The sequence below is a fragment of the Stegostoma tigrinum genome, chromosome 16 (assembly GCF_030684315.1).
Source record: "Stegostoma tigrinum isolate sSteTig4 chromosome 16, sSteTig4.hap1, whole genome shotgun sequence".
Classification (NCBI taxonomy): domain Eukaryota; kingdom Metazoa; phylum Chordata; class Chondrichthyes; order Orectolobiformes; family Stegostomatidae; genus Stegostoma; species Stegostoma tigrinum.
The window spans coordinates 817,749-832,313 of NC_081369.1; the positions used below are offsets into that span (position 1 = coordinate 817,749).

The window sequence follows — 14,565 nt, forward strand, 5'->3', positions numbered from 1 at the left end:
TTACCAATTCTGTTGCTTCAGCAAAATCAAATAATCTTGAATAGCAATATGCAGCTTTTCCATTGTCCTGATTGGTTCAGGCATTGATTCAGTTGGCAGAGTCTGGTACATAATATGCAGTGAGATTTGGGTGAGTTGTGCACCTGTAGTTACTAGTGGTTGAAGGCAGCAACAATGGACAAGTGAAGGTTGATGCATAGAAATAAAACAACCAAAGGTAAGGGGAGGTGAACGAGTTTCCACCTCAGTTATATTGCAGGCCTCTAAAAGGAATAAAGTAATTTATTGAAATAATAAGTCAAAAATAGACTTAACAGCACATTTTAGAACACCTTAAAACACAGTAATTTACCAAAGCAGTTACAACTGTTAAATAAATCTCCCGTAAACTGGAGTCTTTTCTCACTGGTTAATATCACCAATTAAATATTTGGTCTCTTCAGTCCAGGCCAAACTCAATGTCTTCAGTGTGAACCTGATCAAGCTCCAAAACTTCTAATTCTTCTTCAACTTTTTCGCCTTCTGGACCACAACGAGTGAAATTTCCTTAGAAAATATTAACATTGTAAGATTGAGTTTCACATTTGATCAGGAAAGGAAACACCTCGCCAATGATTGTTTCACAGCTCAGCACTAACGTTAAATAATAATTCTCAGCATTTTGCTCGACATCATATCATTAATGCACACAGGCCTCCCCAGTGCTGAATTGTATAAGAGTAAAAATGTGTTTTGGAATTGAGAAAATGGAACTGATTTTAAAGATTGCCAAATGGCCAGCATTCCATGGGAGGACAAAGAAATTGCTACAAAGATACCCTGATGCTCTCACTCAAGAATGGCAATAATTATGTCAATGATTGGAAGGAGCTTACTACAGCCTAATGGTAATCCTTCCACTTTTATGCAAAGGTCTATGGATTGAGAATCAACATATTCAGTCACATGAAGATGCATGGCTGAAAAACCACAATCCATCATCCTTAATTTCAGGGATGGCTGACAATAATTGATATGAAATTCCAACTATGGAGTATCAGCACCAGAATCCAGAATCAACACGATGGTAATGGCAATATGTCAGGAGAGACTAATCTCGGCTCTGAATCAAAGCTTAAGAGTTCCTAACCCATTTGAGAATACTGAAAGAATGTTGCATCTTTTGGATGAAATGTTTAACCACAGTTAGACCAGAGTTGCTTTCTTAAATAGCCATGAAAGATTGTAAGGCACTACTTTGAAGAAGCACAGCTGAGGTTGGTGCCTTTGATAATTAAAATCTATCACACACTTACTTGTGGAATCTTCCTATCTGCAAATTGGCCAGCATGCAAAACCATGAGATATAGAGGGATCTAGGTTTTCTGGGGTGCAAATCAAAAATCACAAATGATTAAGAAGGTAAATTCAATTTCAAAAAGGGAGGGAGACAGAAAACAGGAAACTGTAGGTTTGTTAGCTTCTAACTGAAGCTGTTTCTACTTTTAAAAGAACCAAGAACAAAAAGGTGTGGATTTAAAGTGATGCATAAATGAAGCAGAATGATGTGAGAAAAAACATTTTCATACAGCAAATTGTTAGGGCAGGGAATGCATGCCTGGAAATGTGGCGGAGGCAGGTTCAATTCAAGCATTAAAGATGGCATTGGATGGTTATTTAGATAGTAATGGTATGCAGGGATATAGGGAAAATGCAGGAGATTGGCACGAGATAATACAGAGGGTCCAGGCATACCAGGCTGAATGGCGTTCTTATGCACCGTAGTAATTTGGTGATTCTGTTTTACTATCATTTTGTCAACAAAATAATCTTAAAGGGAGACTTCAACTTTGTTCTACACATTTTAAGCAATTGATTCTCGTGATAAAAAGTTTCTAATGCACATTAAAAACAAAAAGTACAAAGTTATTTTTTATGATTAGTTAATGACCTCAGATTTAAAGGAGCCTGGACAGCTGTGACCACAATATAAATTTTACATCCAGTTTTAAAGGGAGAAGGTATGGGCTATGACATAACATTTCATACATGAATTAGGCAACTACGTGGGCACGATATCTGAGCTGGCTGTGAACTGGAATACTAGGCTAGGGGGTAGATACATCGAGACACAATGGCAGACATTTTAAGAGATTTTTCAAAGTAATCAGAATATGTATATTTGACCTATAAATAAATTTTCTAAAGGTAGGACCCACAATCTGTGGTTAACTACTGAAATTAGGGAAAACTTTCAACTTAAGAAAGAAAGAAAGTAACTGCACAATGATGAATGATACGTCAGATGGTTGGTCAGATTGGAGGAAGAAACTAAATTATGAAAGAAATTGAAGCAAAGACACAAAAACAGATGTCAAAAGTTTCTACGGGTAGGAAATAAAGTGAATGATGACCTTCTGGAGAGTGAGAACGATGAATTAACCATAGAAAATAGGAAAATTGTGGGTGAAATGAACAAATATTTTGCCTCTTTCATCACGAGTGGACGTAACAAACACTCCAGTAACAGCTGTAGAGCAGAAGGTGAAGGTAGCAAATTTACAATCACAAGTGAAAACTGATGGAGCTGCAGACTAATAAGTCTTTAAGTCTTAATGGACTTCAGCTCAGAATCTTAAAGCAAGTGGCTAGTGAGGTTGTAGAAGCTTGATGTTATTTTTCAAAATTTAATAAATTCTAAAAATGTTCCATTTGATTGGAAAGTAGCAAACATTATCCCACTATTCAAGGAGGGAGAAAAACAGGAAACTGTAGACCAGTTAGCTTTATGGCAGTTGTGGGAGAATGTTAGAATATCATTTACAAAATTATGCAAGCACATTTCAAAAACCTCAAAATATTCAGGAAGAGAAGGCATGGTGTCTTCAAGGAAAATCATGTTTAACTAAATTATTGGCATTCTTTGAAGGAGGAACATTATGTTGTGGATAAACGGGATCCTATAGGTCTTCCATACTTGGATTTCTAGAAAGCCTGTCACAAGGCACCACATGAAAAGTTACTGCAGAAAATAAAAGCTCATGATGTAGGAGGTAACATACTAGCATGGACAGAGGTTTGTGGCTGACTGGCAGAAAACAGAGTATGCAAAAATGGGACAACATGGTGTGAAGCTGAATGAACACAGCAGGCCAAGCAGCATCAGAGGAGCAAGAAAGCTTGACGTTTGGGTCAGGACCGTTCTTCAGAAAAAGGGTCCTGACCCGAAACGTCAAGCTTTCCTGCTCCTCTGATGCTGCTTGGCCTGCTGTGTTCATCCAGCTTCACATCGTGTTATCTCAGATTCTCCAACATCGACAGTTCCTACTATATCTATGTAAAAATGGGTCGTTCTCTTACTATCAGGATATGATGAGTAGAAGTTTGTGTTGTGGCTTTTTAACAATTTGCACCAATTACTTAGATGAGGGAGCAAAGTCATAGTAGTTGGATTCACTGAAGATACCAAAATAGGTAGGAAAAAATGTTGTGAAGAAGTGGGTAGAAAGTTGCAGAAGAATGTAGACAGATGAATAATTGGGCAAACATTTGGCAGATGGATTATACTGTGAGGAAAAGTGAAATTGTTCACATTGGTACGAAGAATAAAGAACTGGAGTATTACTTAAATGGAAAACAATAACAGAATTCCCAGGTGCAAAGGGATTACAATGTTTTGGTGCATGAGTCACCAAAGGTTAGCATTCAAGTACAGCACATGATCAGGAAATCTATGGGTATGCTCTATCTATATGAGGAGAATTGAACATAAACTGAAGGAATTTATGAGACACTGGTGCGATCACATCTGGATGTGTGTGTGGTTTTGGTCTCTTTATTTAAAGAAGGATGGAAATGCCTGGAAGAGGTTCAAAGGAGGTTTACTAGATTGATACTTGGAATGAGTGGGTGCACTTGGGCCTGCTCAAATTGGCTATTAATAGGTCCAAGTAGTCGGCGGTGGAGGGGTAACAGTTGCTGATGTCGGCCCCCCTTGTGTGGCTAAGTTTATGGAGGGGTGTTAATGGAAAGGGAGTGTTTTGATACGTTTAGAGACAGGTGGGCACCACAGGAGGTGGAATGCCTTATTACCCTTTCAAGTCCATTTTGATTTTATCCCTTCTCTCTCGTTTCACCTTTCTCACACATTTGATATTATTGCATTGCCGTTAATAGTCTTTGATTAGATAGAAACAAGGGTAATTTAGTGATGGCGAATAAGAGGTGGAAAGTACCACAGATGATTTGGTGGTGGGGAAAAAAAAACATTCAGTTGTGTGTAACAGAACTTCTGGATATGAAAAAACGCATAAATAGGGAGTTGGGAGATCATGTGGTACAGTGGTTGTGTCTCTACCTCTGAGCCAGGAGGCCTGTGTTCAAGTCCCAGAGGTGTGTGTAATAACAGCTCCGAAGAGTGTCAGAAAACATCCATAAATAGAGAGTTAAGGGTTTTTGTAAGTGTTCCATCTCTGAGCTAGAAGGGCTGGTTTCAGGTACCATCTGCTCCAGAGCTGCATCATAACCTGTCTGAACACTTTGACGAAAAGTACCTAACTTTGTCTATGTGTAGTGGTATGTCCTTACCTCTGGACCAGGAGGCCTGCGTTCAAGTCCCATCTGCTTCAGAGATGTGTAATAACATCGCTGAAAGGTTAATTAGAAAATATCCATAACTGAGGTGTAACTGGGACATTGGGGGTGTGATGTGATGAAGGATGAGAGGATTGAGAAAGTCAAGCACTTTACACAAAAGAAACAGTGTACGTCTTGGTTTCAATCTCGTCAACGGGCTTTGAATCTCTTAACAATGTTTGCATGCTGAACAAAGGTTTATATCAAAAACGATCAACCAAATTGTGTTTAGTCCCATTAGTTTAGAATAAAATAATTTAGTTTAAAATAAACAGTGAATACAATATACCAGACAGGAAGAAGTACAAGTAAATTGCTATTTCATCTTGAGGAAATTTTTGGGATCCTAGTCAAAGAGCCGCTGAAAGGATAGGTATTGCATCTACTGGATTTGCATAGTAAAGTTCTATGGGAAGTGTTGGGGTGTTTAAAAATGAATGAAGCTGTACAAAAAGAATGATGCATCATCCTCCGATACTTCCGCCATCTACAATCAGACCCCATCACCAATGACATTTTTCCATCCCCACCTTTGTCTGCCTTCCGGAGAGACCACTCTCTCCGGGACTCCCTTGTCTGCTCCACACTCCCCTCCAACCCCACCACACCTGGCACTTTCCCCTGCAACCGCCACAAGTGCTACACTTGCCCCCACACCTCCTCCCTCAACCCCATCCCAGGCCCCAAGCTGATTTTCCACATCAAGCAGATGTTCACCTGTACATCTGCAAATGTGGTATACTGCATCTGCTGTACCCGTTGTGGCTTCTTCTACATTGGGGAAACCAAGGAGAGGCTTGGGGACCGCTTTGCAGAACATCTATGCTCAGTTTGCAATAAACAACTGCACCTCGCAGTCATGAACCATTTCGACTCACCCTCCCATGCCTTGGATGACATGTCCATTCTGGGCCTCTTGCAGTGCCATAATGATGCCACCCGAAGGTTGCAGGAACTGCAACTCGTATTCCACTTCGGAACTCTGCAGCCCAATGGTATCAATGTGGATTTCACAAGCTTCAAAATCTCCCCTCCCTCCACTGCATCCCAAAACCAGCCCAGCTCATCCCCGCCTCCCTAACCTGCTCTTTCTCTCACCTATCCCCTCCTCCCATCTCAAGCCGCACCTCCATTTCCTACCTACTAACCTCATCCTGTCCCCTTGACCTGTCCGTTCTCTCTGGACTGATCTATCCCCTCTCTACCTCACCACCTATACTTCCCTCTCCACCTATCTTCTCTTCTATGCATCTTCGGTCCGCCTCCCCTTCTCTCCCTATTTGTTTCAGAATCCTCTCCTCATCCCCCTTTTCTGATGAAGGGTCTAGGCCCAAAACATCAGCTTTTGTGCTCCTAAGATGCTGCTTGGCCTGCTGTGTTCATACAGCTCCACACTTTGGTATCACAAAAAGAATGATGAAATGGTTATTCCAGTTACAGATGACGAAAGATGAAAATGCATTAGTAATGGCATTGCATTCAAGATTACACAAATGGTGACAGAGAACTGATCAAATATAATGACTGGTGGAGACAATGGTAAGCCTCGCATGGTTCTCAGAGTAAGGTATTGGGTAAAAGCAAAAATGTTGGGAATATCAACCAAGTGAAGGGAAAATCCTCTTTACAATGAAGGTACCTTCATTGGAACCGATATTATGGAAATGGAGAAATTACCATAATAGATGGAGTTCTTACAAGAAATGGGCTGAAAGTGTGAGTCAAAGGGCACTAACTTTTTTTCCTCTCTGATATTAGTTTTACATTCTCAGAATGTGAGTTTTATTGGGGGTGAGGCTGGTATTAGTTGCTCATCTCTAGTTCTTTTGACAGAGTTAGAGCTGGTGGTGGTGGTATGTCTTCCCCATAAAATGTTTCAATCAACTTAGTGAGCTAATCCTATGATATAGTCAGTCAAGTGAATTCCAGGTTCATAGCCCAATAACAGTGAATAAATGCTAAGTACATGAAGGATGTTATTCAAATCGATCAGCTGTTCTATCCTGTTGTACTGTGGTGGGGAATTTGGAAGTAGCTGCTGATGAAGCCTTAGAGAATTCCTACACACTGTTGATAGCACACACAAAAGGGGCCGTGTACCAATGATGGAGGGGATATTTTGTTTCAGGTCATGATATGATGCCAATCAGGTAGACTACTTTATGCTGAACAGTATCAAGTTTGAGAGTTGTATTGCAAGTAGGAAAGCATTTCTGACTTATGGCTGTCTAGGAAGTTGATGGAAAATTGAGGGGTGGGAAGTAGCACATTGGTTACAGATTAATTAGCCTTTCATCTGCTGTAATAGCCATCAGATATATGGTCCATAAAAGACTCATGGAAAATAGTACAGGGATAAAGCATTACCCACTCTCAGTATTTTTACCTTGAATCAGTGATGTAATTTGCTTTGTGCTCTCAGCTACGGATTGGCTGGAGATTTCCTCTATGAGTATTCTTGTAGGTTGGTCTTCCTCAAGCGTCCCTGGTGGAGTGCTGCTGATATTCGGTTCAAGTGTTGTTATTTCTACATTTCTCTCATTCGTTAACAAGCTTCCTGTTGTGCTAGTAGTTAGTTGTATCGCACACTTTTCGTCTAAAGTTCCAATTGGTTTATTTTGGCTAGTTGTATCTCCACATTCATTCTCTTTTTGATTATCTGAACTTTCTTCATTTATTTCATCTTGAACCTCCTGTAAGAGAACTCCTATATCTTCCTCCATGTCTAACTCACTATCATCACATCCAGCAGCAATGATCTCAATCTTTGGCCGAAAGATCTGAGAAAAGAGGGGAAAGTGTTCAGTTTTATGCTACACGTTTGAGAACGTTATTGTCTCCCAGATATATCTGTTGACCACTGGGACCCTTGATCGCACTTTAGCCAAAATGGCTATTAATGATACATTAAGTAAAACAATGATCAGAACGTCATATTAAACCACATTCCTCGCTTGTAAGATAGAAGCATCCGGGAGTGGAGGTGTTGGTGACAAATAATCTACTTAGAATTTGTAGCCAACATTTGGGTAAAGGATTTGTTGGGCTCAAAGTGAGTTGGTGGGGGAATGGGAGTTGGGTGGGGGAAGAAAGGGACATTCAGTTTGTTTTAAGAGCACTGGCACCAGTTCTGGTGAAGTTGGGAGCTCTGCATTTGAACCATAAGAAAATGAATGAACTGGTGGAATGGTTTAATAGCTGGGGGCAAAGATGCAGGATGGTGAGCAGCAAGGATTCAAGTAAGAAAGACCATGGTATGGAAAGTAGAAATTGATGAACGTACATGAATAAAAACAGTACATAAAATGAAGGTGCTAACAAAGACGGATATAGTCAATTATAAGTAAGGAAGAGATGAAGATTAAGAATAAAATGGTGGCCAGGGAGAGAATAGGTCCCACTAAAGATCAGCATGGCCATCCATGTGTGGAGCCACAGGAATTGGGGGAGATTTTTAATGAATATTTCTCGTCAGTGTTTACTGAGGACAGAATCATGGATGCTAAGGAAATAAGGGAAACAAGTGAGGATGTTTTAGATGTATTACCAGAGACGAGGTGTTTGCAGCCTTAGATCGTATGAAGGTGGATAAATCCTCTAAGCCCAATCAAGTCCATCCTTGGACATTGTGGGAGGCGAGGGAAGAAATTACCAAGGTTCTTGCAGAGAATTCTGCCTCTTCTTTTGCCACTGAAGTTACAGAAGAGTGGAGGGTGACTAATGTTCCATTGTTTAAGAAAGGTAGCAAAGACAAGCCAGGGAACTATAGGCCAATGAGCCTGTTATCAGTGGTAGGCAAGTTGTTGGAGAGGATACTGAGGGACAGGATCAACCAACATGTGTATAGCCAAGATAACAAAGCGTGGAGCTGGATGAACACAGCAGGCAAAACAGCATCTTAGGTGCACAAAAGCTGATGTTTCGGGCCCAGACTCTTCATCAGAAAAGGGGGATGGGGAGGGGATTCCGGAATAAATAGGGAGAGAGAGGGAGGCGGACCGAAGATGCATAGAGGAGAAGATAGATGGAGAGGAGAGTATAGGTGGTGAGGTAGGGAGGGGACAGGTCAGTCCGGGGAGTACGGACAGGTCAAGGGTGCAGTATGAGGGTAGTAGGTAGGAAATGGAGGTGCAGCTTGAGGTGGGAGGAGGGGATAGGTGAGAGGAAGAGCAGGTTAGGGAGGAGGGGACGAGCTGGACTCGTTTTGGGATGCAGTGGGGAGGGGAGATTTTGAAGCTTGTGAAATCCACATTGATACCATTGGGCTGCAGGGTTCCCAAGCGGAATATGAATTACAGTTCCTGCAACCTTTGGTTGGCATCATTATGGCACTGCAGGAGGCCCAGAATGGACATGTCGTCTAGGAATGGAAGGGGGAGTTGAAATGGTTTGTGACTGGGAGGTGCAGTTGTTTTTCGTGAACCGAGCATAGATGTTCTGCAAAGTGGTCCCCAAACCACCGTTTGGTTTCCCCAATGTACAGGAAGCCACAATGGGTACATCGGATGCAGTATACCACATTGGCGAATATGCAGGTGAACATCTGCTTGATGTGGAAAGTCATCTTGGGGTCTGGGATGGGGTTGAGGGAGGAGGTGTGGGGGCAAGTGTAGCACTTCCTGCGGTTGCAGGGGAAAGTGCTGGGTGTGGTGGGATTGGAAGGGAGTGTGGAGCGGACTCCCGGAGAGAGTGGTCTCTCCGGAAGACAGACAAGGGTGGGGATGGAAAAATGTCTTTAGTCAGCTTTTGTGCTCCTCAGATGCTGCTTGGCCTGCTCCACACTTGGTTATCTCGGATTCTCCAGCATCTGCAGCTCCCATCATCTCTGATATCGATAGCCAAGGTCTTATTAGGGATAGTCAGCATAGATTTGTGTTTGACAAATCTTTTAGAGTTTTTTGAAGGGTAACCGAGAACATAGATGAGAGTAGAGCAGTGGATGTTGTTGATATGGACTTTAGTAAGGCCTTTGCCAAGTTATTGAACAGCAGGCAAGTCATGAATGTTAGGTTGAGATGGGATCCCAGGAGACCTGGCTAATTGGATTCAAAACTGGCTTAAAAGTAGGAAGCTGAGGGTGATGGTTGAAGGTTGATTCTCAGACTGGAGTCGTGTGACTAGTGGTATGCCACAGAGCTCAGTGCTAGGACCTTTGTTATTTGTTATTTACATAAATGATCTGGATATGAATGTACAAGGTGTGATTAGTAAGTGTGCAGATGATACAAAATTAGGAGGTATAGTTGATAGCGAGGAAGGTTATGAAAAGTTACAAATGGACCTTGATCAGGTGGGGAAGTGGGCTGAGGATTGCGAAATGCAATTCAGTAAAGGTAAGTATGAGCTGCTGCACTTTGGAAAGTCAAACCAAGGTAGGACTTGTACAGTAGGTGGTAAAGTCCTGAGGAGTGTTGTGGTACAAAGAGACATAGAAGTATAAGTACATAGTTCGTTGAAAGCGGTGTCACAGGTGGGCAGAGTGGTGAAGAGGGCATTTAACATGCTGGCCTTCATCAGTCGAGGCATTGAGTATAGGAGTTGGGATGTTATGTTACTGTTGTATAAATCATCGGTGAGGCCGTACATGGAGTATTGTGTACAGTTTTGGTCACTCTGTTATAGGAAAGACGCAGTTAAACTGGAAAGTGTACAAAGAAGACTTAGCAGCATGTTGCCAGGGCTAGCAGGCCTGAGTTATAGGGAGACATTGGCCAGAATAGGACTTTATTCCTTGGAACGTGGGAGATTGAGGGGTGACTTTATTGAGGTGTATAAAGTTATGGATGGGCATGGATAGGATGAATGCATATTGTCTTTTTCCCAGCAATGGGGAATTGAACACTAGAGGGCGTAGGTTTTAAAGTGAGAGGGGAAAGAAGGACTTGAGGGCAACTTCACACAGTGGTGTGTATACAGAAATGGGCTGCCAGGGAAAGTGGTTGAGGCAGGTACAACAGCAACATTTAAAAAAAAACATTTGGATAGGTACATGGATTGGAAGGGTTTAAAGGGATATGGACTAAATGCAGACAATTGGAACTAGCTGAGTGGGGCACCATGGTCAGAATGGACCAGTTTGGGTCGAAGGGCCTGCTTCCATGCTGTATTGCTCTATGGCTCTATAAAGACTTGAGGTGTGAACTGAAGAAATTCTAGACAAAACCATTAGCTTTAAATGCTACCAAAGCAAAGATCAACTGGATGTATTGCTGTGTTCAATACAGAGAAAATAATTCAGGGAATTCAGAGTAACAGGACACTGTAGATTTAATAGCAGCAAATTAAATCTCTTATGAAATTAGAAGAGATTAAGATAATTCACAAAAGCAATCAAGGGAGATGAGTCTTTTCAGTCAGAATATTCTAATAATCTGAATATGCAGTAGAGGCTCATTTCAAAAACAGAACTGGAATATACACTTGATGGGGGAAAATATGCAGGAATATAAAGCACTAGGGGGATATGGGAATAATCGGATAGATCTTCCAAAGGTGAATGGCCTCCATCTATGTTACGAATGCGAATAAATCCAGTCCCTCAGAATCTTCTCAATAATCTTCCTACACTGATGTAAAGCTCACTGGTCTATAACTTTTTGGATAATCCCTGGTTTCCCTTCTTAAATAAAGGAAGAAAATTGGCTATTCTCAAGTTTTCTAGGACCTCATCTGTGGCAAATGAGGATACAAAAGATTTCTCACAAGGTCCCGGCTGTCTCCTACCTTGCCTCCTTCAGTTTCCTGGGAGAGATCCCAGACGTCATAGAATAGAATCCCTATAGTGTGGAAACAAGCCATTTGGTTCATCAAGTCCACACCGAGCATCTCACCGAGACTGCCCTCCCTCCCACCTACCCTATCCCTGTAACCCTGAAATCCCCATGGCTAATCTACCAAGCCTGCACACCCCACATTTATATTCTGCAGATACAGTGTGAACCCTCCAGCTTGGACGGTAGGCCTCTGCTCTATGAGATCCTGCTCATTACCAGTCCAGTTTACTACCGTAAGGCTGCCTCAATCATTGAGCTGTCGAATCTTATGTATCCTTGCTCATTTTCTAATATATGCTGGAAGCACACTGCTAAAATCCAAGTATCTGAATTTGTTATTTGATATCTGCAGGCATGTGCCATAACTCCAGACAGCAAAGATATTAATGGATACGGGACACATTAGGTTATGGAACCACTATAATCTTACTGATTGGTGGAACAGGCTAGAGGAACTAAGTTTGTTTGTCAGACATTTGACGGCTGTGCAGGCAGACCAGACAAAAATATAATAAGCTGTTAAAATTCAATTGCAAAAAATGCACAAATAGAAGCGAAGTGGAGAGAACGTGATAGTTTACCTTGCAGCTTGAGGTCTGTTCAGGTTCTGATGAGTTACTCACATCTACATCTTCCAGGTCAGGTAGATCCTGTAAAGAAGCAGGAAGCTGGAGACTATAAAATTGAATACAGACATGTGAATCTGGATAAATGTATGATATTTAAATATGTTACCACACTCATACAAGGAATACAAGGAGAGGATTTTAAATGCATGTGCCATCACCTGATATATGAATTGATTAGAATCAAAAAGTAGCAATATATTTAAAAACAATGCTCTTACTCACACAAAGTATTGTGAAGGACAAATTTCTGCTGCTCTGATTTTATACAAGTTGGGTTTTCGCACCACACTTTCTTTATTAGGCTTACCTCCATTGCCACAACATTATCTGCCTCCAAGCCTACCACACCTCATTGCAGAAAACCTAATACATCTCTTTGCATCTCCAAATTTGAACATTCAAGATAGCTCTGTACTAACATTGTTAAGAATACCATTTTGAATTCTATTAGTTTGAGAAGCTGAATTCAATCTTGAAAACACTGAAAAATAAAAATAAACTAACAGAATTAAAAGTGCCCAAAGCCACTAAAACACAACAGGTCTACCTCTCGACATTTAGGAGTGAAATCAAGAAACACTCCTTCAGAACCTTCTGTTTTGTAAGATTCTGTAATATCAGAAAACGTTTCCAAACAACTCTTTCAATTTTGTGAACTTTGATCATTGCTGCATTTGCATTTGACTCACGTCAATACATAATTTCCTCTCCTCTTCTAAGCAGATGGTGTCTATGGTGTTTGCCTTTACCAGTTCTGTCACTAGAACCCTCTCAGCAGGCACCTTGTTTGATGATAAATCTGAGAACAAGGATCAAAAAGACACGTGAAGACGCATGAGTAGTGTAAAATTACAGACTTGAGCAAGTGTAATTGTTGTCACGAATTTAGGACAGATAAAGTCAAATCAATGCAAAATGCTACAGATGCTGGAAATTTGATTTAAACCAGAAAGTGCTGCAGAAACTCAACAGGCCACACAGCATTTACAGAGGCAGAAACAGAATTAATGTTTCAAACCTGATATGACAAGGGCAGCATGGCGGCTCAGTGGTTAGCACTGCAGCCTCACAGCGCCAGGGACCCAGGTTCGATACCAGCCTCGGGCGATTGTCTGTGTGCAGTTTGCACATTCTCCCCATGTCTGCGTGGGTTTCCTCTGGGTGCTCTGGTTTCCTCCCACAGTCCAAAGATGTGCAGGCTAGGTGGATCAGCCATGCTAAATTGCCCGTATTGTTCAGGGGTGCATGAGTTATAGGGGGATGGGTCTGGGTGGGATGCTTCAAGGGGTGGTGTGGACTTATTGGGCCGAAGGGCTTGTTTCCACACTGTAGGGAATCTAATCATATCAGACTCAATAAGTTGACTATGGTTCACTATCCATAGATGAGGCCACACAGATACAATCATTTGTTACTTCTCAAGTGATATTTACATTGGTGGAACACCATGCCATTGATTTAAAAATATGGGCAACATGCAACCTTGCAAGTTCAATATTTGTGCCTTACACTGCATGTTCCTCACTCTGCTGCTGAATCCCCATCTCTTCTTATGTTATCTCTTGCCCTGATGACTCCAGAGCACTCTGTGGCAGTATTCCATTTTCAAGCTGCCATAAAGCCGAAATCATTCAAATTCTGCCACTAATATTCTTACATCAAATTTTGTTCACCTATCACTTTTGTGCTTGCCAACGTACCTTGGTCCAATTGCAAAGGATAGTGAGAAAGAAGTGGCTGATTAGCCAAGTAAACATTCCTTACCATGCTGTATCTCATATTGATTAATGTTGGCATTTAAAACCTTAAATACTCTGATTTTTGCTGTTAATCAAATGTTTGCATATTTCACTTAAAACTATTTTAAAAATACCATTAAGAAGTAATTTGACAATACTTTAACCTGCAAAATCACTGTTGAAGACTGTGCTCCGCAACTGGTCAGAAGTATCCAGTGATGGTGAGAAAATCTCTTCTTCTGACTGCACAAACTCAGCATTACCCCCTCTGTCCAAACTCAATGGTAAAGTAGCTTGGTCTACTATATCTGTATTGGATCCATTTTGCAGGTTCTCAGTAGCCATCTCAGATTTTCTTCCAGCATTTTGCTGTCGGTCTTTCACGGTCTCCTCCTGGATTTTCACTACATCATTCACAAACTTTTCAATCTTTTGCTGGCTTTTGGCACTTGAATAATGGGGAATTATCTCAGCCTCACTGGACTCTGAAGTTGAGTTTTCACCTAGAATTTAAAAAGTGGGATTACAGGGTGAAAGACAAACAAGCTTTCAAAGATCTGTGAAATTTTGAATTCAGAGGCAAAGTGGAGGGGCCATGTGAAAATCTCATTGTAATATCCAGATTCATACAACACTATTTGTATGATCAAACATTCCAACATACCCTATGAGAGTTTAATCAGACAAAAATTGGCAATGAGACGTGTAAACAGGGTACTAACACAAGTTACTAAAAACTTGGTCAAACACATAGGTTTTATGGAATGACTGAGAAGAGGACAAATGTAGATTAGGTTTAGGGAGGGATTT

The 14,565-nt window shown here is 41.2% G+C and overlaps 1 protein-coding gene across 3 annotated transcripts in view; it reads right to left on the bottom strand.

Moving 5' to 3' along the window:
• Positions 1 to 264: 264 nt before the first annotated feature.
• Positions 265 to 14,565, bottom strand: part of dnaaf1 (dynein axonemal assembly factor 1) — an 85,736-nt gene continuing 71,435 nt past the window's right edge. For all 3 annotated transcript variants that reach the window (XM_048546213.2, XM_048546212.2, XM_048546214.2), the window contains 5 exons: positions 13,920 to 14,258; positions 12,706 to 12,815; positions 11,969 to 12,037; positions 7,001 to 7,394; positions 265 to 546 (listed from right to left, as the gene is read on the bottom strand). In XM_048546213.2, the coding sequence (XP_048402170.1) occupies positions 440 to 546; positions 7,001 to 7,394; positions 11,969 to 12,037; positions 12,706 to 12,815; positions 13,920 to 14,258 (1,019 nt within the window). In that variant the 3' untranslated portion in view covers positions 265 to 439. The remainder of the gene's footprint in view (positions 547 to 7,000; positions 7,395 to 11,968; positions 12,038 to 12,705; positions 12,816 to 13,919; positions 14,259 to 14,565) is intronic.